Raw genomic sequence first — 25,606 nt, 5'->3', positions numbered from 1 at the left:
TTTCCCAAATATTTGACATCTTGAGAATGAAAAGCTACTGGGCATCTTTAGGCTCCTGTCGAGGATATTCTAGCTCAGTAGTGAAAAAATAAAACTAGGTCAGCATCTGTCTTTGCAGGATAAGAAAGAAAGGCTCAGAGGTTTCATTTAGCTTTTAATTAGAGTCATGTCAATGTACAGTGAATGGCCTCAAAAGTAAGAAAAGTTAAAACAATTTTATTATAAAATATTAAACTCCCTGTTTTGTGGTATGAAATCTGTAACTAAAATTTATCCTTTTTATTTAGGCAGACACTCTATCCTGAAGATATGGCCTTTAGAGCTTCAACATTTCCACATCAGTATTTACCTTCCGAGATGGCTCTTCATCCATACACCCCTTCTCCTTACACCCTGGAGTCTGCACATAATATTTGCCCCATGCCTGGCTCTCAGTATGATTTCAGCCAACCCAGTCGTTACCAAGGTTTCCAGAAGAAGCCACGGTGTGAGCCCGTGTGCCCTCTCCCACAAGACAAGAAAGCTCTGTTTAAGGTGAGTAAGTGTGTGGTTTTGGTCACTTTAGCATTTAAAATGAAAAGAATTGGTCAATTCTTGCATTAACTTAAGCATTGCTTATCTTTTTTTGTGGTATTTAAGAACTTATTTGATCTAACCTTTTTAAAAATGGTTGAGTTGTGAATACTTACATATATTTGCAATGTTAAACCTGTTTTAGTTTTTATTTTTTAAATATATTTTTATTGATTTCAGAGAGGAAGGGAGAGGGAGAGAGAGATAGAAACAGCAGTGATGAGAAAGAATCATTGACTGGCTGTCTCCTGCACGCCCCACACTAGGGATCGAGTCTGCAATCTGGGCATGTGCCCTGACCGGGAATGAAACCGTGACCTCCTGGTTCATAGGTTGACGCTCAACCACTGAGCCACGCTGCCTGGGCTAAACCTGTTTTATAGTGGTACAGTAAATCCTTGAACAACACAAGATTGAAATGCACCACTGGATCCACTTATATGTGGATTTTTTTCAATAAATGTATTAGAAAATTTTTAGGAGATTTGTGACCCTTTTTAAAAACATGCAGGCAAACCCTATTATTTTCTTAACATATTTTTTCCTCCAGCGCACTTTATTGTAGAAATATAGGATATAGTACATGTGAAATACAACATATGTGTTAATTGACTGTTTATATTATCAGTAAAGCTTCTGGTCAACAGTAGACTATTAAGTTTGGAGGGTCAGAAGTTATGCACAGATTATCTATTGTTGGGAGGGTGGTCATTCAAGGGCCAACTGTAGTTTTTCTAATTCATGTTACTTTTTTATGTTTCCTGCAGAAAAAAACATATGATGAGCAAAAGTTTGCCGGTAAAAAGGCTGATAGAACTGTATCATCTGATGTAAAGTCAGTGAAAGGCTCACATTGTTTGTCCTTTCGTGCTGACTCTAATTTGAAATCAGGTAAAAGTAATGAACTCTGTGTTTTGTGTTAGGTCAACCCACTCTACCTACCCCAGGGGCATTGCTGTTGCTGTTCTTTGGGCTTATTGTGAAAAGCTGGGGCCATCAGACTTCCTGTGAGATCCTGGAGGCCTTTCCTCCTGGGATGGGGACCTGTTGCTTGTGGGCTCTGATGTGCCCTTAACGTGTTATTTCCTTATTTTACATAAGAACTTGTCTAAGGTTACATAACAAGTAGGTAACGACCACACACCTCAAACCACGTCCTTAAAAGCAGATCACAACCATATCCCTTGTACTATGCTTGGCCCCATTCATTTCTAACACAGCTTCTCTGGTGTTCTGTGGGAAGATTTCTCAGTAGATGGGACAGTTGATCTAGGACTGCGATTCTGTCTTACTCCCATCCCCAGGCAGTGTGTTTACTCAGGGTACTGATTTTATTCATGCCAGAAGTTTTGTCTGTTCTGTCTTGAAAACTACCATTCTGGTCTGTGGCCGAAAAAGTTAGTGATTCGTCATGGTGTTTTTCCCCCTAAAATTTAATTCCAAATGTAGTTTGATTACAGCCATCCCCTGTTTATATAAGGACTTAAACCTTCCTAATGGTGTACTCACTGGGAAAGGTCTGTCGTTTATGCACAGGTACCACTTACGTTACTTGGTATATACATTTTTCTCTTTGCATTGATTTTACTTATAAACTCTCTGCTACATGGAAAAGTGAAAGGAAAGTTGAGCAGTTAATTATATGAGTCTGGCCTTATAATTAAACACAGAGATGTTATGGCATTGCAACTTACATTGTCATTTATTTGCATTTGAAGGAGAAAGGACAGAGGTTATAACAGCCTTGGGCAAACTACGGCCCGTGGGCCGGATCCGGCTGTTCTATCCGGTTCTCTTGCTCTCCCCTCCGCTCCTTTACTTTGAATTTATATTAGTTCACACAAACACTCCATCCATGCTTTTGTTCCGGCCCTCCGGTCCAGTTTAAGAACCCATTGTGGCCCTCGAGTCAAAAAGTTTGCCCACCCCTGGGTTATAAGTTCAATTCTACTTCTCTCCAGTTTGTTCTAGCAAACTAAAATAGGGACCATTTATTACTTAAAGGAAATTTGTTAGTGTCTCTTTAAATTTGCAAAACTCTAAAATGTGTATTAAGAATTATCAAAATGCCCAGATGTACAATCAGGCCAAGGTAACTATCTCATCAACCTTAGAATTACTCCTAAAATTTGCAGTGTTTTGATTTTTCTGCTTGGTGGCCCAATCAGAGCAATTGTACTGCTGGTCATGTATGTTTATACTGTAACACAGAAGGTTAACAGCACTAGCAAAAGTTAGGCTGTTTGGACAATAACATGTTGCATCAATAGCAATAGATTTTCTATTCTGCAACTTAAGCCTGAGTACAGGTCATCAAATATCTAAAACTTCCCCTACTTTTAATTTGTAAATACAGATGGTTATCGTAAACGAACAGACAGGAAATCCAGAATCATTGAAAAGTGTGGACCTGCCTCCAAACCTGAGTTTGAATTTACCGGGTTGGATTTTCCTAAACTGCAGGGTGCAGAGAACAGGGAGATACTAGAGACACCAAAACAGCCCAAGTGGGGGCCTCTGCGCTCCGCCTCCACAGACACCCCCCTTGGGAGAGAAGTGGTGAAACCCGCTCCCGGGTTAGCAGAGGTGAGTGCAGGCTCCTTTCCTTTGTTTCCGCCTTTCCCTTTTGTTGTGTGAACTGTTTACGGTGACGGTGACGCTGTGACACCTCATGCTGCCATTCTTTACAAAGAAGCACCTAATACACTTATTTTCATCTGGTAGGTAAGAGGTCCAGGAGAAGATTCTAGCATGAATCCTGCTGGTTGCATAGCCCCCTTCTAGCATCGCACTTGTAGCATTGTGTGCTGACAGCACTTTTTCAATACAGACAAAAAGATTTTATTTACCCAAATAGTAGTATTTAAAACTACATAGTGTAATTTCTGGTTCTCCAGGCTTTTTATCTGTACCTTTTTTGTTAATGATACAGTGAATTCAGTGATAGTAATTGCAGTGAAGAGCATTCAGTTTGCCACTTAGTAATTTTAAATTACACATATTCACCTTTGATCTCAAAGTGTTAAGAGACTTTCAGGAAAAACATTATGGGGTTGCTATTCCCTAAAATTACTCTGACTGATTTCTGATCAAAGAAGGGTGGGGCTCTTCCCAGTGTGAGGGCAAGGAGAAAGACGAAACTACCAAGAAAACAGCTTACCTGATTGCTTACCTCCTGAATAGAGGATTTCCACTGTCTGTCCTTGTCCTGGGTGCTTGAACACGAAAGCCCCAAGGCTGGGTGATCCTGCTGACAGTGTGCAGAAGGTATGCCATTCCCAGGGACTTTCCTGTCACCTGGTAAGGCTGAGTGAAGTGGAAGAATCAGTCTCACGTGGCAGGTGCGTGACCCTCTTGGGCGCCAGTGGAGTGTGTGGAATGGCTGAGCAGTCGAGGGGCTCCACGATTTGACCGGGGCTGCAGTGAGTAATTCCCAGCCCGAGAGTGCTGTACAAAGTATGACTGACTCTATATGTCACGGTCACCTGTTAGAGGTGAGTGCTGCATGTGTGGACATGAAGCGTGTGAGATTTACATGCTTGTTACCTTATTATCTACTCACACTCGTGAATTTTGTGTGAAGTTGTTTATTTTTATTTTTTTATTTGTTATTATTTTTAAACTGTATCTTTATTGATTTCAGAGAGGAGGGAAGAGGGAAAGAGAAATAGAAACATCAATGATGAGAGAGAATCATTGATTGGCTGCCTCCTGCACGTCCCCCACTGGGGATGAATCCTGCAACCCAGGCATGTGCCCTTGACCGGAATCAAACCTGGGACCCTTCAGTCCACAGGCTAACGCTCTATCCACTGAGCTAAACCGGCTAGGGCTGCAGTTGTTTTTTTAATTTCCCTTTAAGAAACCTTTTTCCTGATTATACTAGTAGTATCTTTGAACACCAAAAAAATATGAAGAATAAAAACGTAATTGTCTAAAGCTGTATAGCCAAGAGAAAGCCATGTTTAGCACTTAATCTTTTGTTAATGGCACATTGTGAAAATTGTACATTCGGCCCTAACCGGTTTGGCTCAGTGGATAGAGTGTCAGCCTGCGGACTGAAAGGTCCCAAGTTCGATTCCGGTCAAGGGCATGTACCTTGGTTGCGGGCACATCCCCAGTGGGAGGTATGCAGGAGGCAGCTGATCGATGTTTCTCTCTCATCGATGTTTCTAACTCTCTATCCCTCTCCCTTCCTCTCTGTAAAAAATCAATAAAATATATAAAAAAAAAAATTGTACATTCGGGGATCATACATATGTATGGGCTTGTGTTAAAAATTTTTAAAACTCTTTTGGCATTTTTTCCATATCTTTAAATACTCTTTGAAAACATAACTGCTGCACCGGGTCTTTGATATTGATATATATGATTGACCTAACCATTTTGTTTCAATGTTAATTTTTACTAATATGATCACAATCATGAAGAAGCTAAATTCTGGAATTGCTAGTATGTGAACTATAGGACCCAATAGCTTCTTTTTTTGTTTTATTTCGTTTTTTAAATTGTCTTTATTGTTGAAAGTAATCCTCACCTGAGGATAATTTTCCATTGATTTTAGATAGAGTGGAAGGAAAGGAGAGAGACAGACAGACAGAGACATCTATGTGAGAGTGACTCATCAGTTGGTTGCCTCCTGCTGACTGGGGCTAGGGATGAAACCTGCCACCCAGGTACATGCCCTTGACCATGAATCAAACCCGTGACCCTTCGGAGCGTGGGCCAACGCTCTAACCCAGGGTGGGGAACCTTTTTTCTGCCAGGGGCCATTTGGATATAACATCATTTGAAGGCCATACAAAATTATCAACTTAAAAATTAGCCTGCTATATTTGGTTAAACATTTAATTAACTCACCCTAAAGCCTTGGCAGGGCCAGACCAAATGATTTCTTGGGCCTTATAGGGCCTGAGGGCCAGACATTCCCCATCCCCACCAAACCATTGAGCAACACCGCCAGGACGACCTAACCACTTTTGAATAGGGGAGGCATTACTAGTGTTTCATTGGCCTTGGTGAATATAAAGTTACATTTATTAAAAGAACATACTGTGTTTTAATTATTTTTTATTACTGGATTCAGGTATAATGAAATAGCAAAATGATTAAGTTTATGAAGTGTATCAGCTTTAGAATTTATTTTCAAACTATTCAAATTTGAATTTATCAGTTTCCTTTTACCTTCTTAATGTACTCACCGCTCCCTCCCCCAGTGTTTTGGGGGCCTCATGTTCCATGTGTGTGGCAGCTTTCTATCTTTATAAGAGTGGGCACCTATTACAAGCATGTATTTGTTATCTTTGTGGATGTTTGGAGGGACTTTGGAACTTTGGTGTGTAGGCTCGGTACATGATGCTTTATCATTCCTGTGGGGGCACTCGGGTTTTAAGAATGATACTGGCACGTCTGCACTGATGCAAAAGTTGTCTGTGATACGTTGATCTTTTAAAGGTTGCATGAGATGTGTGATGTGATCCCATTTTTAGGATCTATATAAGAATTATCTCCTAGGCCAAGAAGTAGAGAGATGCTAGCTAAGCTGTGGGTGGTTTTTCTGCTAGGGAGAGAGATTTGGCAGAAGGAAACAATTTAACTTTTCACTTAGGTATTTGGAATTTTTAATTAGCATATATTTTGGAGGTTTTAAGAATGACAAGGAAGCTGTATTTAAAAATTAAATAACTTTCCCATTTGAAATAGTAAGAAAATAACTGGTTTGCTTTTTAAATAATTGGTTTGCTTTTTAGGGTGAAATAGTGGTGAAAAATAATAAGCCGACTGACTCTGTAACTGATAATGCTACTACCAATTCCTCTCCATGTACAGGAGGTAAGAGTGGCTACCAAATACCATTTTCGAAAATCAGTTGTCTATTTTTAAGTTCATTTTTAGTCTAGTGCAACTTAAATGCTCTTGTCTTAAAGCCTTCTTTAAGGAAGGTGAAAGGTTGTTGATAGACAATATTTTTAGAAGATTGAAGTAGATGAGATCTCCATGTATGTGTAAAGAGTGTAAGATAGAAAAGAATTCTAAATGAAATGTTTACTCAGTTCAGTGAAAAAATTTATCAACTCAAAAATGGTAGTTTCCTTAAGTGTTACCTATACCAGAGGTTCTCATGATGTTTGGTCTCAAGATCCCTTAATGCCCTTTAAACAGCCCCACAGAGCTTCTGTTTAGACCAGCAGTCGCCAACCGGTAGTCTGCGGACCACAGGTGGTCCGTGAGGTTCGAAAGGTTGGTGACTGCTGGTTTAGTCAACTGTCCGTATTAGCAATATTTGAAGTTAAACAGAGAAACTTCAAAAATACTTACTAATTCACTTAAAAGTAACATAGCATTTTTATGAAAAATAACTGTTTTCCACGAAAGTAAGACAGTAAGGAGAGCAGACTTGTTTTACATTTTTGCAACTCTCCAGTGGCTGGCTCTGTAGATCTGTTTCTTGCCATTTGGCTTTTTCACTGTCCCACCTTTGCAATCTTTGTAAACGAGAGGCAGGGAGGGGGAAGAAGGGGAGGCGGTGGGGAGGGGGAGAAAGAGGCAGATAACACATTCCTACGGTCAGGAAAACAGTTTTGACTTCAAGGGTCCGGGAGCCTGAGGCCACACTTGGAGAGCTGCCAGTATGTCCTGTCCTGGCCAAGAAGTAATTATTCAGAGAGAGTTTAATAGAGTCTGCTCTTGAAATCTTTATAAGTAGCTTGTCCTAACAGAAGACATTTTTACAAAATTATTCCTGATTTACCCACAGGTATGTTGTTTTTTGCATTCCTATGTTTGGTACAAAGATCTTCACTTAGAGACTACTCTAAGGATGTGTAGCTCTGTGGTGACAAGAACAGTCTGTCTTATCGTCTGGGGTAGCCACAGGCTGCTGACATGACTTGCCCATGTCCTGATGGCTGTCCTTTTGTTTTGTCTGTATATAGAGTTTCATGGGCACCTCAGGAGTAGTGTGGCTGTGCTTAAGCCTCTGCTCTAAAAAGAAATAAATTTCCAGTTATTGTGATAGCTGAAGTCTAGTGACCTTTGACTTCTGCTGTTAAAGATACACATCAAGGTTAGTAGGGCGAATATTTGATCTTTAGCTTGTTAATTCCGTGTGTTTGCCACGTGGACGTAATTGAGGATTGCTGTTATTTAACTGAACAACCCCAAGTGAAAACCAGTTTCTAGGAAGATCAGTTAACCTAACAAGTAAATTCAGCATGCATGTTCCAAGGAAAACACGTTTAGTGAATATTGCTTTGAACAGCCTAAATTTAATTATGCTCTGAGTAATTATCTCACATGATGCATGTTTGGAATCTCTAAGGAGTTTGTGTTTGCTGTTGAGACTGTTCTCCAATTGTGGTTATCTCTGAGCAGAGTTATCCTGGACGCCAATGGGTTATGTTGTCCGTCAGACGTTACCTACAGAATCATCACCAGCCCCTAGAATTGTTACTTCTGTGATAAACCTAAAGACGGTTGTTTCATCAGCAGATCCTAAAAATGGTAGCAAATCATCTTCTCAAGTTTTATCTTCGGACCCTTCCTACAACAGAGAGAAACCCATTGTCCACTCAACTAAAAAGGTATGCATCCCATTCAGATAATGTGGGTCTCCTGTACCGCTGGCTGGACTTTGATTTGTTTCTCAAATCCTGACTGAAAGTGTTTCATTCTGTACTGCGGGTGCCACCTGAGTTGGTTGCTTGGACCTTGAAAAAAAGAATAGGCCCTCAGCAAGGAATACAAGTGGCGGCTTTGTGTATGAGCCAGGAGGCACACTTTAGGCCAGTGGGCTAACATATCTGTGGACCATTCTGCGTTCTTTAAAGGAGATAAGCTGGCAGAAATGTAAGCTCTGGTGCTGCATTCTTTCTCCCAGTCTCTGTTTATTGAATTTAAATCAAATTCCTTTTGCCTGCTAGGGGACTGAAAGCACAGTATTCAAGTCCACATTTTTACATTCACTTGGTATGTGTTACTGCTTCTTGGTTGATTCCAGCTTACATACTGTAAGGTAGCATTTTAGAATCCATTTTTTCCTTTTAGTTCTAATCAGTTTAAGCTGTCATTTTTATTGATCCTAGATTTGTATCTTGAAGAGCCTTTTTCATTAGTCTAGATCAGTGGTTGGCAAACTCATTAGTCAACAGAGCGGCAAACCGCGAGCCGCAGTTTGCCGACCACTGGTCTAGATTTTGTTCCTGATTTTCAGTGTACTGACAGATTTTTGTAGGTTGATGTTGGTTGTGTTTCTTTAGTGTGGGGGATTCCAGTTTTGGGGTGTGAGGCTACTTTTTGATGTCCAAAGTGTCACAAACATCCTGCCTGAGTGAGCGTTGGGTGCTGGTGCCTGGTTGATTGAGGAAATGTGTGCAGGCGACCGTGAGAGTGAGACAAACCTGTGTGCTGTCCCGCACAGCTTTGTGGGCTCATTTGAGAACAGGTGCAGGTAGGACCCCTCTGATAGACCACCAGCTCCCAGGCCCCGCCGTCCTCTGGGCACTGGCTGCTCAGGCCCCTCTGGCTGCAGCGGCCAAGATGCTGTCTGAAGTGGTTTTCCTGATAGGTAGTTAGCAGATTTTTTTTTAATTTCTAAGAATCGTTTTTAAAAGGTCATAAAATGACGATCCTCTGTAATCTTAGAACCTAGATTGCTTTCCATTATACACAGCAGGGATGATAGGGGTCATAATGACTTTTCCCTTTAAAACTTTCGGGGTTGTAAATTTTTATTACAAAATAACAAATGTAATGCTAAAAGGATCTAGTTATGGGAAATGTCATCTTTCCCATACCTCTTTGTGCCCCCTAAACCCTCAGGGAAGCCTGCATTACTAACCTGGTATATACCCCACCTCAGGTTCCTGAAAACATAAACAAATAGGTTTGTTTTGTTTTTTAACTTTTTCCCCCCTTAACAAAAATGTGGTCATTTTATACATATTAAAAGTTGCCCTTTCCACTTTTCAAAACAGCGTAGACAGCCCTCCCACCCCCACCTCAGGTCAGTAGATAAACATTCTTTAATGGCCTCTGAGGCTTTTACCTGTGAAGGGTAAGTTCCCATTGAGGATAAAACAGGGTCCCTAAAAACCTTGAGAGCCCCGTACAGATGCAGAGGGATAGTGCTGTGCAGACAGGTGCAGAAGCTGTCAGGTAGCAGGGAGGGTGGAGAAGGAGAGGCCAGATAGAGGAGGGAGCCTGGAACTGAAATGGGGGTGCAGTCCTAGCCTCAACCCGTGTGAGTGATAGTGCGAAAGCCCCAAGGCCACAGCATGGGGTACCGGACTGGGAAAGGCCAGCCTGAGGCGAGGTGGGATGCTAATGTCACATTCAGGATGTCTGGGATGGGCCAGATATTCTGATTTGAAGGCTGTACAGGTGATTGTCATGTGCAGTCAGTTGTAGGAAACCCCTGGGCCCTGGTAATGGAAATGGCACACCTGGATCTATGAAGAGACTTCAAGTCAGAATTAGTCAAATTAATAACATGGCCTCCTTGGGCTGAAAACTGGGTTCTGTCTAAATCTACCAGTTTCAAAATATTGGACACAACTATTTTCACATATATTTTTTTTTTAAATGTATTTTTATTGATTTCAGAGAGGAAGGGAGAGGGCGAGAGAAACATCAATGATGAGAATCGTTGATTAGCAGCCTCCTGCATTCTCCCAACAGGGGACTGAGCCCTCAGCTGGGCATGTGCCCTGGCCAGGAATTGAACCCATGACCTCTTGGTTCATAGGTTGATGCTCAACCACTGAACCATGCTGGCTGGGCTTCACAGATTTTTTTTCCTTTCGAATTATTCTCCAGAATGCTAGCTCTTTGGAAAATAGAGAATGAAGAGGCAAACTATGAATAAAATTGCCATGTGATTATACAACTTGGTAACTTAATTTTGCTCTAATACATGGAATTAAACATTCAATTGAATGTTCTAAAAACCCATGATTTTGTTGTTGTTTCTAGTCCAAAGCATCACAAGGTGGTGATTCTGAGCAAAATGAAGCCTCAAGAAAGACTAAGAAAAAGAAAGAAAAGTTTAAATCAAAATATGAAGTCCACACAGCACAAGAGCCGCCACGGATTGAAGTACATGTTTGTTCCCCTTGTGTGATGTATGGGTCTGTCTTAATAGCAATATGGGTCATACTGGTTTCCTAAGTGAAAATCTTCAACGTTTTCTTTAATAATAGCCCTGTAGTGCTGAAAAAAGAACCATTATCCATTTTCTTCACATCTTCATTTTGGCCAGTGAAGAAAGTCTCGTAGCAGGCACTCAATAAACATTGCGGTCTAGAGACAAAACTGCTTATATTGAAATTTAGTAGTTTATACACCATAGTACTTATATGTATCTCTCATATCTTTTTTTTTTCTCATATCTTCTTTACATGTGTTTTCTTCACTTTGGCATGCTGGCTTTTGAAGGGTCTCCTTTTCTATCCAGAAATCTTACTAAAATGTGCTTCACTAGAGAGAGAAATTTAAAATACCAGGGAACCATCATGGGCCCTGGTCACAAGAATGTCATGGCCTTGCAAAAGCACTCTAAATTGTTGTCCTTGTACTCCAAGAATGTCCCTGTCCTCCAGGCGTCCTGGGCTCGAACCCTATTTCTCACGGGTCCACGCTAGTAGACTCAGCAGCGTGGCTCCTGGGGCCTGCAGAAGGTCAGCGGTGCTGCCTGGGTGTCTAGCTTAGGGTCAAGCCGGGGCTTCCCCTCAACCTGGGGGTTCCCAAGGCTCTTGGAACATTCACTTGAGAATGGTGGGGTTGTGTTTAAAGAACTATGATCATGGCATAGCATTATGGTTTGGCCAATAAATATTCCATATTTCTGCCCTTACTTCTCACATAACTTCTCCAAGGCACCTAAAATGTTGACAGAAGCACACAAGACATTTTAAATGTGGTTTAGAGGCCTGTTGCCCCTCTTTCTCTCTTTTCCAGCCGGGGATCAGCACACATGACAGGACACTGACATGCCCTGAGTCTGTATTGATGCAAAGTGTAATTGAAGGATGGCTGCTGAACACTCATGCCATGGTTGTTAGGGGCAGCCTGTGGACTCCTTGGGGTCCTCACTCTTGCTCTGTGGAGCAGGAGATTAGACTAGGGTCTTTAAATTGATTCTAAGTAAAATTAAGCTGAAGCCCTTATGATACAGGTTTTGGGCTGTTTTGGATCACCTTTGAGCCCTTCTGTGGGAGCTTATCGTAGACTATCTGAGCAAGGAGAAGGCTTCACTTGGGCGTGTTTGGGTCTCACGGTTCATGAAGCGCTAAAGGGTGTGTGGGTTACTTAGGGCGCTGAAGAGTTCCCCATTCTGGCAGTTGCATCTGAAAAAAGAGACAGAGACAGAGTAGAGTCACAGAAATGTCAATCTAAGCAGCAGCCACAGGTAAATTTTAGATTGAAAGCCACAATTGCTTTAGGCTTAACTTCTCTTGCTAAACTGACTCTTGAGACAAAACTGCTTTCCAGACTTCTTTGTGGAGACCAGTTTTGTTTTTATTTCTTCCTTCATTGGAGGCATTCGGTATGTTGAAGCAGAACTGCTTTTCAGCTAAAACATTTTATCACTTTTGTAATAAGACTTGGTAATTACCACTGCAATATCAGAAAGGAGGCAAACACGTACTGCCTATGAGACTGATTTAAAGAAAAAATGGTGATTCCGTGTATTCAGGAACCAAGAATTCCTTTGTGAGGCAGTAGTGTCCAACAGAAGGAAATAGCAAAGCCATCCAGTTTCGCTCTTAAGTAGTCAGACAGGCGGGAGAGATGCTGCTCCTTGTTCCCTGGCCTGCTGTGGGTGCAGGAATGAACTTAGGGCTCATGATCTAAATGGGGAACTTCTGTACTTTGGGCATGTTCATTGTCATTTTGCCTTTCAAGTTGGGGTAACTGTTTTCACATTTGTGGAAGGAAAAATTGTACACCCTTGTATGAATTAACTTTGCATTACCATGTTATGATTTACCCACCTGTACTGCACTGAGTGCTGGCATCGTGATGTGAGCCCTCAGCCAGTGGGGTGTGGTGGTGTCAGGGAAGAGAACAGTGGGCAGGAGAGCAGGAATGAAGGTGCTAAAGCACGTGCCACAACCTGCCTGCACAGTCTTTATTACTGTCTCCAACCCAGAGCCCAGCTGTGTCAGAAGTCACATTTCCTGAGAGTACATCCAACTTTGTGTCTAAATGTAGCGCTCACCTGCTGGGTGTGATTGGACTTGGGTAAATTAGTTTCATGGCAGTTGATTGACTCACTTGGGCAATTGAAGAATGAATGGAGCTAACAAGGCACTAATACTGACCAATTAGCCTCACATACAGCAAACTTTTATATCCAAAGACTTTATACAAGTGTTGGTTTCTTGTCTGTAGATGTACACTGTTACAGGGGAGATGTAGACATAATTGTAGGTGGTTTAATATAAACCCAGTGTTATGAGAAAAGAGGGAGGAAATACTAGTAAATAACCCCAGTGGTAATATTAGCAGAGAATGTGAGGATTGCTTGGGTTTTTCTCTTTAAGATTTTTATAGTCTCTAAATCTATTTCATTTTATCTTTAATTATATGATCTTTTTGTCATGAGATGAAAAGCACAGCTTGTAAAATGTATTATTATAAATAAACTTACGATTTTTGAACTTTTTAGAATAATTTTAAAAGTGGAAAAAAAAGCCAAACTCCAGTACAGTTGGATTTGGGGGGAATGCTGACAGCACTGGAAAAGAAGCAGCACTCCCAGAATGCAAAGCAGTCCTCCAAACCAGTGGTGTTTTCAGGTAAAAGGGTCTTTTAATCTCAAATGATTGGAAGTTTTTTTCAGATAGACTATTTTGTGACTGTTTTCTTTTGTAATCAAAAGTCATCTATAAACAAAACAGTATGGTACTGGAATAAGGATAGACAAACCATTGGAATAGAAATGATAGTCCAAAAGTAAACTCACATATGTATGGCCGGTGGATTGTTGACAGGGGTGCTGAGTTCATTAAAAGAACAAAGAACATTAAAAACTGGTTCTGGGACAACTGGATTTCCATATGTTAAAGAAAAGAGTTGGACCCTCACATAAACAGAAATGAACTCAAAATGGATCAATGACCTAATTATGAGAGCTAAAATTGTAACACTCTCAGAAGAAAACAGCCCTAATCGATTTGGTTCAGTGGATAGAGCATCGGCCTGTGGACTGAAGGGTCCCAGGTTCGATTCTGGTCAAGGGCATGTACCTTGGTTGTGGGCACATCCCCAGTAGGGGGTTTGCAGGAGGCAGCTGATCAATTTTTCTCTCTCATTGATGTTTCTAACTCTCTATCCCTCTCTCTTCCACTCTAAAAAACACAATAAAAATTAAAAAAAAAAAAAAGAAGAAAACAGGTAAATTTCTATGCTCTTGAAATAGGCAATGAATTTTTAGTTCGGACACCACAAGGACAGGCAGCAAAAGTATTAAAAATAGATTAATTGGATTTCATCAAAATTAAAAACATTTGTGTACCAAAGGACATTATCAAGAAAATGAAAAGAAACTTATAGAATGGGAGAAAATATTTGAAAGTCATATCTGATAAGGGTTTGATCTCCAATATATAAGAACTATAACTCAGTAACAAACTCAAAAAATGGGCTAAAACACTTGAAAAGAGATTTCTCCATAAGAAGATACACAAATGGCCAGTAGCACATGAAAAGATATTTACCATCATTAGTCATTAGAGAAATGCAGGTCAGAACCTCAGTGAGGTAGTTCTTCATACCCACTCTGAGAGCTATAAGCCAAGCCATGAAAATAGCCAGTGCAGTGAGGATGTGGAGGACTTGGAGCCCTGGTGAGCTGCTGGTGGGAATGTGAAATGATGCAGCTACTTTTGAAAACAGTCTGGTGGTTCTTCAGAATGGGGAATAGAGAGTTGTGATTGACCCAGAAATTCCACTCCTCTGTGTTTATCCAAAATAATTAAAAACAGATTCAGACATTTGAACACCAGTATTCATAGCAGTATTAGTTATAATAGCCAAAAGGTGGAAACACCCCAAATATATATCAACAGATGCATGGATAAACAAAATGTGGACATTCTGACATATGCTACAACGTGGACAAACTTGAAAACATGATAAGTGAAATATGCCAGTCACAAAAGGAAAAATATTGTATGATTCCACTACATGAACTTTCTAGAATAGGCAAATTCATAGAAAGTAGAGTAGAGGTTACCAGGAGTTGAGGGGAGGGGGAATGGGGAGTTACTGTTTAAGGGGGACAGATTTTCAGTTTGGGACATGAAAAAGTTATGGAGATGGGTAGTGGTGATGGTTGCACAACATTGTGAACGTAATTGATGCCACTGAATTGTTCACTTAAAAACTGTCAAAATAGTAGATTTTATGTTACATGTATTTTACCATAACCATTGAAAAAATTAAGTATGATTTTAAGAAATAGATATGGTGACATTGTGTACCTGAAATCTCATGATACATAAGTGCCCTGTACAGGTTTAAAGCTGAATCTGACAGAAATTAATTACCTGCCTGTCCCTGGTACGTACCTCATAACAGTCGGCTCGGTTCTGATAACACTATTCTCTCCTCTGCAAAGCCTTCTCAGAGAGCCAAGATGTTAAAATTGGCAATATGTCAACAAAAGAAATATGCACATTTGCCACTGTAGTCTTTCAAGTATGTTTCCTCCTTCTGAGGCAGTTTATTAATTTATTTTTTAAAAAAATGTAGGCACCCAAGGAAATGATTAAGAAGCTTTTTTATCCTGAAATATTGTTATTTTTTTAATTTAAAGAATTTTTTATTGTTTAAAGTATTACATATGTCTCCTTCTTCCCCAGTCAACCCACCACTCCCACCCCTCAGGACAGTCCCCCACCGCCCCAGTGTTCGTGTCCATTGGTTATGCTAATATGCATGCATACAAGTCCTTTGGTTGATCTCTTACCTGCCTTCCCTCTGAAGCTGGATGGTCTGTTCAGTGTTTCTTTGTCTCTGGATCTATTTTTGTTCATCAGTTTATGTTGTTCATTATATCCCACATGAGTGAGATCATGTGATATTTATCTTTCTCTGACTGGCTTATTTCACTTAGCATAATGCTCTCCAGTTCCATCCATGCTGTTGCAAATGGTAAAAGTTCCTTCTTTTTTATAGCAGCATAGTATTCCATTGTGTAAATGTACCACAGTTTTTTAATCCACTCATCTGCTGATGGGCACTTAGGCTGTTTCCAGATCTTAGCTATTGTAAATTGTGCTGCTATGAACATAGGGGTGCATATACACTGAGTGGCCAGATTATTATGATCTCTGAATGCATAATAATCTGGCCACTCAGTGTGTGTGTGTGTGTGTGTGTGTGTGTGTATTAGAGGCCCGGTGTATGAATTTGTGCATGGGTAGGGTCAGGCCAGCCTTGCCAGGGGGAGGGGACATGGGTGGTTGGCCGGCCTGCCTGCTGGTCGAACTCCTGGTCAAGGGGACAATTTGCATATTAGCCTTTTATTATATAGGATATACACCGAGTGGCCAGATTATTATGCGTTCAGAGATCATAATAACCTGGCCACTCAGTGTATATCCCTTCTGATTGGTGTTTCTGATTTCTTGGGATATATTCCTAGAAGTGGGATTACTGGGTCAAATGGCAGTTCCATTTTTAGTTTTTTGAAGAAACTCCATACTGTTCTCCACAGTGGCTGCACCAGTCTGCATTCCCACCAGCAGTGCACGAGGGCTCCTTTTTCTCCACATCCTTGCCAGCACTTGTCCTTGGTTGATTTGTTGATGATAGCCATTCTGACAGGTTTGAGGTGGTACCTCATTGTTGTTTTGATTTGCATCTCTCGGATGACTAGTGACTTTGAGCATGTTTTCATATGTCTCTGGGCCTTCTGTATGTCTTCTTTCGAAAAGTGTCTGTTTAGGTCCTTTGCCCATTTTTTGATTGGATTGTTTATCTTCCTTTTGTTAAGTTGTATGAGTTCCCTGTAAATGTTGGAGATTAAACCCTTATCAGAGATAACATTGGCAAATATGTTCTCCCATGCAGTGGGCTTTCTTGTTGTTTTGTTGATGGTTTCTTTTGCTGTGCAGAAGCTTTTTATTTTGATGTAGTCCCATTTGTTTATTTTCTCCTTAATTTCCTTTACCCTAGGAGCTGTATTGGTAAAGATATTGCTACGACATATGTCTGATATTTTGCTGCCTATGAAGTATTCTAAGATTTTTATGGTTTCCCGTCTTACATTTAAGTCCTTTAACCATTTTGAGTTTATTTTTGGGCATGGTGTAAATTAGTGATCATCCTGAAGTATTTTAAAGTAACTCATAGACATCATGTCATTTTACCTGTAAAATACCCAAGTCAGCATCTCTGATAGTGGTTTTATTTTTAACTGAACCACCCTGCCATCCTCCCATCTAATATTAACTATTACTTCTTGTTAGCATCTTGTATCCAGTCTATGTTTGAGTTTCCTTCATTGTCTCAACAGTTTTGGTAATTGTATTCATATCAGGATCCACATTTTCATGCATTGCATGTCTGAGTAATTCTTATATATGGTAGTTCCCCTTTATCCATGGGGATACATTCCATGGCCCCTCCCCGCAGTGGATGCCTGGAACCAGTTAGTACCGAACCCTGTGCACACTCTGTTTTTCCCTATATTATGCATGCTGATGGATAAGTTTAAACTGCTCTTGTACCTCAGGGCCATTAAGTAAAATACGGGTTGCTTGAACGCAAGCACTGCAGTACTGCCATAGTTGATCTGAGACAATGACTAAGTGACAGCGGACGCGTAGTATATACAGTGTGCATACACTGGACCAAGGGAAGATTCACGTCCCAGGACGGAGCCGCAGTGCAAGATGTCATCACGCTGCTCAGAATGGCATGCAATTTAAAACTTACAAATTGTTTATTTCTGGAATTTTCCATTTAACATTTTTGGGCCACAGTTGACCACAGGTAACTGAAACTGCAAAAAGCAAAATTGCTTGTAACAGAGGACTACTGTATACCAAAGCTTGAGACCACTGCCCCGTTAGTCTTTCCTCAGATTGCTTTTCTCAACTCATCTTCTGTTAGTAAAGGCCTGCAGTGCTGTCACTGTGTGTGCTTTGGTGGAAGTTGAGCTGTCTTCCTATCCCTGTAATGAGGTCTTTTGTTTCTCAGTAGTCTGTGACCATGTGACCTGTTTTTGACTGAGGACATTTCTGGTGTCTGTACTTACGATGGCCCTTTGAGTAAGTCTCTCTTCACCACTGTCAGTTGACACCACCTTTGCAGAAGTCAGCTCTTGGTTTCCATGTGCCTGTCTTCTATCTTGTAAGAGTCTAGTAACATTTCTAGTTGATTCTCTCGCGTTTTTCACACATAAACATGTTTTCCCAAATCCCCTTATGTGCAGTATGAAACAGTCCTGAGAGGACTGATCACTACCCAGTACTTCTGTTGCATTCTGGTTCTGCTCTACATCCTACACCTTATTCCTGCTCCCATGGGCAAGTCAGCTCTTCCTTGCCGGTTAGCTTTAGAGTTACTATTTAATTTTTTTAAATATCTTTTTATTGATTTTAGAGAGAGAAGAAAGAAGAGGTATAGAGAGATAGAAACATCGATGAGAGAAACATCCCTTGGCTGCCTCCTGCACGCTCCCTACTGGGGATCGAGCCTGCAACCCTGCCATGTGCCTGACCAGGATTCGATTTGGTGACCTCTTGGTTCATGGGTCGATGCTCAACCAGTGAGCCACACTGGCTGGGCTGAACCAGTGTAAATTTTAGAAGCAAGAAAGATTTCTTACAGGAGTCTTGGTGTTGTCTTTAATCACAATCTTTTTTTTTTCTTTTAAATCCGCACCCCAGGTTATTTTTTCCATTGATTTTTTAGAGAGTGGAGGGGAGTGAGGAGGGAGGGGAAGGTGAGAGAGAGGAAGAGGGAGAGGGAGAGGGAGAGAGACATCGATTGGTTGCCTCCTGCATGCACCCCCACCGGGGCTGGGGATTGAGCCTGCAACCAAAGTACGTGCCCTTGATTCTTAGGTCCATGGGCCAACCCATGGACCTAACCACTAAGCAAAACCAGCCGAGGCTTGTTATGTATTTTTTGATGATATGGTCAGTCAGGTGTGGCCACAGAAGGAAACAGGAGAAGCTCAAGAAAAAGCAAAGCTTATCCTACTCCCAGGTCCTGGAGACAGGAGACACAGCATGCAGGGCCACACGGAGAAGACCAGGTGGGCAGGAGGGAGGGGAGTTTAGGCCAGAGCCTTTATTGGGGTTTCCATTGGGAAAGGCCCTCCTTGCCCAGGTCCCCTGTTAACACTATGGCAAGTCGCATGGCATGGGGTGCAGATAGGAGGAGGGACAGGGCTGGAGGGCTGCAGTGGGCAGTTCAGGGGCCCAGTGGGGGGTCCTGAACTCACAGGTGGCATTGGGATGGGAGAGCACGCCTATGTGAGCAGGGTTGGTATGACTCATTTTTCAAGAAAAGCCGATGACAGGAACCAAGCCATTTACACATACATTTCAAACATAATGGTGGGAGCAAGTTTCCACAGATAAACAGCAGCTGTGCCGTGGCCAAGGCTGGAAATGGCGCAGAGCAAGGCCACAGTGGACTCGTTCCTCACTGTAGCAGGGAACCCGACAGGTGAGATTTCATGGATATGCCCGATTACCAAAGCACTAGTAACTGAAATGCCACGCTGACGGCGTGTGGGTAAATACATTTGGGAGATTCTTGATGATTGTTGAAGCTGGGCAGTGGGTACATGGGTTTTGTTGTGTTCTCTTCTTTGCTGTATGCTGGAAATTTTCCTAATTATAAAGTACGGGGAAGCATACACAGATGAACTATTTCCTGGGAGGAGGAATAAGGGGTAGGAAGTAGAGCCATCGTATGTACAGACTACCAGAAATGCCCTCAGTCAGAAAGTGAGGTCACACATTAATAGACTTTACTGAGAAACAAGAGATTTCCTAGAGGGATAGGAAGACGATTCTTCCTAAATTCATTGACACTTTCTTTGGAGGCCACCAAAAGATACTGTCTCTCTGGCGGTCATTGCTGGAGACCGTCTACGGGGCAGTTTGCTGCTGGGACGCCGGAGGCCTCCCTGAGGCACGCATCCTCACTGTGTTGCAGTTGGGGCAGTTCCCGTTCTCTCCAAAGAGGCCACGTCGGGGAAGAAGGGCCACCGCTTCAGCCAGGTGAAGACCCCGCACAACCCCTTGGACTCCAGCGCTCCCCTGATGAAGAAGGGGAAGCAGAGAGAGGTCCCCAGAGCCAAGAAGCCGACATCATTGAAGAAGGTGAGTGATGCTGCCTTTGAAACCGGGCCCTAGAGCAGCGGTCACCAACCGGTGGTCCGTGAAGTCCGAAAGGTTGGCGACCGCTGCCCTAGAGAGCCTGGTGTTCTCCCAGCTCCGAGGTTTTAGGTTTTCAGGGTCGAGGTGAAAGTGGCATCGTGGGGCATGTGAAGTGGGTGTGGTATTTTTTTGTTTTTTGTTTTTTTAATTGTCACCGAGGACATACTCTGGGGGGGAGGGGGTTGGGTGGGGAGGAGAGAGAGAGATCTCTGTGAGAAAGATTGCCTTCCATACTTTCCCCAACTGGGGATTGACCCTGCCGCCTTTCGGTGATCAGGACAACGCTCAACCAACTGAGCTTCTGGTGCCTCTGCTTCTGGGGGTCTGTGCAGAGGGAAGCCATTTTTTAAAATGCTTTGCAGTGACATGGACAGAAAATGAGAAATGGGGAGAGTTACATTCTCCTTATTTACTTGATACCCTCATCCCTCCTGAGGCGAATCTGCTGTCCAAGTTTCGGTGAATATTGGACACTTCCTGGCAGATTCTCAGGGCTGTTGCACCGATTTCTTTATTTGATTCTCAACAGCCTGAGGTGTGTGGTCAATCTCAGGTGGGAACAAGTGTCTTGCCTGAGGCCAGGTGCCTGTCGAGCTGCAGTGTTGCATCAGAACCCAGGTTGCACATAACCTGTTTGGTGCACCTGAGCGAGGGGACATGCTGCTCCTGGGCCAACCCCCAGGCCGGGGCGGGGGCCATGTTGCCACTGTGAAGGCACGATGGGCACACTGCCGTAAGTCGACCTTGGGTAGTTTATTTTGCAAAAGAGCTTTTTTGTAAGTACAAGTATTTAGGTACTTTAATCATTTACTCAATTTTAAAGATCATTTTGAAAGAACGGGAGGAGAGAAAGCAGCAACGTCTCCAGGAAAACGCTATGAGCCCAGCTTTCACCGGTGACGATGTGCAAGATGTAGAGAGTGGTGACGACCTGGCTCTGGAGCAGGGGGAGCCCACAGGTACCAGTTCTGTTGGTTGCGTCTTCATTTGGGGCAACCATGTGCAGCAGACCCCCCGGGATTCCGCCAGCCTCCGCCACTTAGAACGCAGAAGTTTTCAGACACCCAGCTGGACAGTGAGAGGCTGTCCCCATGGACAGTGGGCTTCTGGGGTCTGTGCGGGCAGGGGATGAGGCCCCGAGTTCGATCTGTGTGGCATTGGATGGTCCTGGTGACTTGAAGTAGCTTTGAGGATTAGCCCCATTAACTGCAAAGCCATTTTCCCATGAGTGTGCGAGACACAGTGCCATGAAGACAACATGTTTAGTAACTTTTTATTAAATGACATACTCGGAAAAGTGCGCAAACCCTAAGCATATAGCTTGAGGACTTCACAGATGAACACAGCACCAACATCAGGAGCGGAGCAGCCACGCACAGCTCCTTGTGGCCCCGGCCCAGGGCCTGCCCAACCACAGCCCTGGTGAGCATTTGTGCTTCCTTCCCAGGGAGCCTTGCAGTGGTGTCCCTCTGGCTAGCAGCATGTCTGTGGCCCATGGGGCAATTCCCGATTGTCATTGCTATGCAGCGTCCAAGTGTACGAGCGGGCCACAGTGCCATTAGACGCAGTCCCTGTGGCAGTGTGGGGAGAGTGTGCAGAGGGCGTGAGCACTCCTTCTTGCGGCATTTCCCCAGGCAGGTGGCAGGTGGGTCCATTGCCATCCAGCCTTGGAGGCTCCTGCCAGACAGGCTGCCAGGTGCTACCAGTTCCGCCCTCTGGGGAGAGGCCACTGCAGGGCATTGCATTTGTTGCGTCTGCCATCCTGGCTAGTGTGATGTGTGCTCCCAAATTCCTTCTCTGGTGAGCTGGAGCCTCCAGTGCACTCTGGAAATTTCTAGAAGGAACATTTGGGGGACCTTAGCCATTATGGAATCCTGTCTGATGTATTTAAACACACCCCTTGAGGCTCTCATAGTCTAGATATTTGAGTTCAGCTCTGATTTAAGGATTATTTGATGAAGGAATAGTCTCAAGCATTTAAGTGCAAAAAATTCTGAACTAAAACCTGCTTTTTAAATTTCCTGATAGGAACTTCAGGTTAAATTTCAAAATTAAAATATAAATTTGGCCACTGCACACTTAAAAATGGTTAAAATGGTAAGTTTTATAAATATTTTGCCGCAATAAAAATAACTAAGTTGGGGTCAGGAGGACACCTGCAGGAAGAATAGAAAGTTGCCAAGTTCTTTCGGTTTTCCCAAGCCATTCCCATCACTGCTGCCAGCTGCGGTGCTCAGCAGCCCCGTGCATGCGGCGGATGTGGGGTGCCTCTGGCTGCCCTGGTGATACTGCCCTGCCCCAGCCCCACAGGTGCTCTGCTGTGACTTGCTTTTCTGTGACGCTCCGGGGGGAGCAGAAGCATCCATGTGGTCCTCTCCTGCGGGAGAGAGCCAGTCAGAAGAGCCGCTGGGAGCTGAGATCCATAAGGAGGCGGAGACCTGCTCCCTGGCTCCCGAAGGTGCCAGCTGCCCCAAGATACATAGCCGGAGATTCAGGGAGTGAGTAAGCCCGTAGGGACTTGGGTGGGCTGTGCTCGCTCTGGCCTTGGGCACGGAGTTCTCCCACCCTGATGTGCTCAAACTAGAAAGCTAAGAGCTGGGCCAGTGTTTTTATCCTTCCGGTAAAGGTGGCCAGGTACCTAGTCATGCCACACGCCAGGGCTATTGAATCTGCTCCTATGAGGGCTCTCGTCCTACTGATGTGATGGCAGAGGTGCCCATAAATCCAGGTTTTCTGTTGGGGCAATGGTTAGTGAGTGACAGTGCATGACTTTTGGGTTTCCTTTTTAAAAAAGAATTTATTTTTATTTATTTTAGAGAGAGGAAGGGAGAGGGAGAGATAGAAACATCAATGATGAAAGAGAATCATTGATCAGCTGCCTCTAGCATGCCCCCCACTGGGGATCGAGCCCACAATCCAGGCATGTACCCTGACCAGGAATCGAACTGTGACCTCCTGATTCCTAGGATAATGTTCAACCACTGAGCAACACTGTCTGGGATTGGGTTCCCTTTTGTGGTTTGGTTTCTCTGCATAATTTTTTAGGGAGCTCTGCTCCCCACCACACTTTTTTTCCAGGACAGACTCTCCAGGTGTTTCAGGAGAGGTGCACAGGGAATGGCCCAGTGAGGGGATGCTTGGCATGCTGTGGTATAGGGCGGGTGTAGAGGTTCTTCCCTTGTGAGGGTAGTGGGGGAGGGTGATTCAATGCTTTGATGAAATTCAGTCAGTCAGGAACCCGCTTTCAATTGCTCATCTGAGGGACTTACCAGGGGGCATTCTCCGGAGGCGCGATGGGGTAGCGCTGCAGTGTCACAGCCACTGCGAGCTGATGGCACGGAATGTTTCTTCCAGTTACTGCAGCCAGGTGCTCAGTAAAGAGGTTGACGCCTGTGTTACGGAGCTGCTGAAAGAGCTGGTCCGTTTCCAAGACCGTATGTACCAGAAAGATCCCGTTAAGGCCAAGACCAAACGCCGGCTTGTGCTGGGGCTGAGGGAGGTGCTCAAACACCTGAAGCTCAGAAAGCTGAAGTGCATCATCATCTCTCCCAACTGTGAGAAGATACAGTCGAAAGGTAGGGGTGCCCTGCCCTTGGGCATGGCCCCACGCCATTTGGCAGTGAGCATGGGCATTGTGGTGGGCCTCCTTTCCTCTGTCTGGAGGCATTTGTTTGCGGGGCTTATTGCCCACCACAGGCCTTACCCTGCGGCAGCCAGGCCTGCAGTCTTCCTGGTCGGTCTGGCCGTCCTGCAGGCCTCTGGTGGCAGGAAAGGTTTGCTCTGGAGCTTGGGGGGTCACTGGCCACTCACACCAGTTTGGTGACTGGCCGTCATGCAGTGGGCTCTTGTCTATTTTAAATTCCTGGTTTGGTCCGTGACTGACCCCTATGCCCACTTGCTCATTAAAAGTCTGGATTTGCCGGGCTGGTGTGGCTCAGTATTGAGTACTGACCAATGAACTAGGAGGTCAGGCTCGATCCCTAGTGTGGGGCGTGTTGCAGGAGGCAGCCAATCATTGATTCTCATCATTGATGTTTCCAACTCTCTCTCCCCCTCCCTCCCTTCCTCTCTGAAAAAAAGAGAAAAAAAGAGATGTGGGTTCGTCCAAGCACTTGGTCATCTTACTGACGTTGGAACCTTGGTTCCATTTTATGGGATGTGAAATGCTGGGTGAGGTGATTGACAGTGGCCTCCCACATGTGGCCTCTCTCCAATGGCCCTTGGTGTGTCCGTTCTGTGTCCTTGGGCTTTGCAGTAGAGGGATTGGTGGTCAGGAGCAGAATGCCGGCAGACACCAGCCCCATGTGCGCCTGTGCCTGCACCTGGACGTGACGCTCTTTCCCAGCCGTCCTGTCCCACTGTGACACATTCCGCTCGGTGGGACGCCCTAGCGAGGCGGGGCCAGATCCTACACTGAGCTTTCCAGTTGACATTGCACATCGGGAGGGATGTGGTTCCTGACTTGTGTGCGGCCCTCGGGCCCAGCCTGGCAGTGTCCACCCATCCATGCCCGGGCAGGGTCCAGGCCTCGCTGGGTGGAATAGGACAGCAGAGGGTGTCAGGGACCTGCCCACTTGTTGTGTGCTGGCAGTGCCCCCCAGAGACCTGTGGCAGGCTCTGGACCCAACAGGAGTCACAGCAAACTTGGCTGGCTATGGGCCTCCTAAGATAGTTGGCACAGCAGGCATTCTGTGGCTTCCTCTTCTAAAATTGTTCTGAGCTCTCTGTGTCACCTGTGCCAGTCGTGGGGACAACCCTCCCCCCCCCCCAATTTGTGTGGTATTTATTTCAATTTAAATGTTTTATTGATTTTGGAGAGAGAGGACGGGAGAGGGAGAGAGAGAAAAACATCAGTGTGAGAAACAGATCAGTTTCCTCCCATAGGCACCCCAACCAGGGACTGACCCCGCAACCTGGGCATGTACCCTGACTGGGAATCAAACCTTTTAGTGCACAGGATGATGCTCATCCAACTGAGTCACACGGGCCAGAGCTGTGTGGTGTTTATTGACTCCTGCTAGCTCCTTTGCCTCAAATGTGCTGCCCGTGCCCTGTGGACCTGTGGACATCTCCCCTGTAGGGCGCTCACTCCCTCGCCCTGCGCACCTGGTCAGCTCGAGCACTTCTTCAGTGGCTGATGTGGAGATGGTGTGTGGGGTGCGTCTGGGAGATGGGCTTGACATCTAGGCTTTCTGCTTCTTGCCCTGTGTTCCTCTCCTCTCTGGAGGCGTCTGAGCACTTCCTGTGCCAGGGTTCTGGGAGGCGGAGCAGTTTGCCCTGGTGCCCCCAGGTCTGGGCGCTGTGGGCTTTGTGCTCTGAATGCCCCTCCCCTGTCCTCGGTCAGCGCCTGGAGCCTGGAGCTCAGATGCTGGGCTGCCTGCACTGTACCCTGTTGTTACTTTTCTTCTTTTCACTTCTTTTGGTTCTCTTTCCTAAACTTTCTGTAGGATTTTTCATTTCTGCCATTTTTAAACCCTGGGGGCTGTGTTTGTTGTTCTGGTTGGTTGTGTGCCTCGTGGGCATGAAGCTTTCCTCTCCCCACGGAGGGGTGGTTTGCCCTTCGGGTCTATGGGGAGGTTTCCTCGGCTGTCAGCTTGTGTTTACCCCTGCTCAGAAGCAGACAG

The 25,606-nt window shown here is 44.2% G+C and overlaps 1 protein-coding gene across 12 annotated transcripts in view; it reads left to right on the top strand.

The window, feature by feature from the left end:
• SECISBP2 (SECIS binding protein 2) overlaps positions 1 to 25,606 on the top strand; it is a 37,424-nt gene that overhangs the window by 6,264 nt on the left and 5,554 nt on the right. For 2 of the 12 annotated variants that reach the window (XM_080670528.1, XM_080670533.1), the window contains 11 exons: positions 288 to 534; positions 1,341 to 1,464; positions 2,930 to 3,159; positions 6,324 to 6,405; positions 8,062 to 8,156; positions 10,546 to 10,668; positions 13,244 to 13,373; positions 19,759 to 19,925; positions 20,806 to 20,941; positions 22,285 to 22,480; positions 23,337 to 23,557. In XM_080670528.1, coding sequence (XP_080526654.1) covers positions 288 to 534; positions 1,341 to 1,464; positions 2,930 to 3,159; positions 6,324 to 6,405; positions 8,062 to 8,156; positions 10,546 to 10,668; positions 13,244 to 13,373; positions 19,759 to 19,925; positions 20,806 to 20,941; positions 22,285 to 22,480; positions 23,337 to 23,557 — 1,751 coding nt within the window. Of the gene's footprint in view, positions 1 to 287; positions 535 to 1,340; positions 1,465 to 2,929; positions 3,160 to 6,323; positions 6,406 to 7,947; positions 8,157 to 10,545; positions 10,669 to 11,884; positions 11,981 to 13,243; positions 13,374 to 19,758; positions 19,926 to 20,805; positions 20,942 to 22,284; positions 22,481 to 23,336; positions 23,558 to 25,606 lie in introns of all 12 variants that reach the window. The other 10 variants (XM_080670524.1, XM_080670531.1, XM_080670530.1 and 7 more) reach the window with 8 other exon arrangements.

The sequence above is a fragment of the Plecotus auritus genome, assembly GCF_963455305.1.
Source record: "Plecotus auritus genome assembly, chromosome: 5".
NCBI lineage: Eukaryota > Metazoa > Chordata > Mammalia > Chiroptera > Vespertilionidae > Plecotus > Plecotus auritus.
The sequence above is the reverse complement of the archived record's forward strand: the minus strand, read 5'-3'. Positions and strand labels throughout refer to the sequence as shown.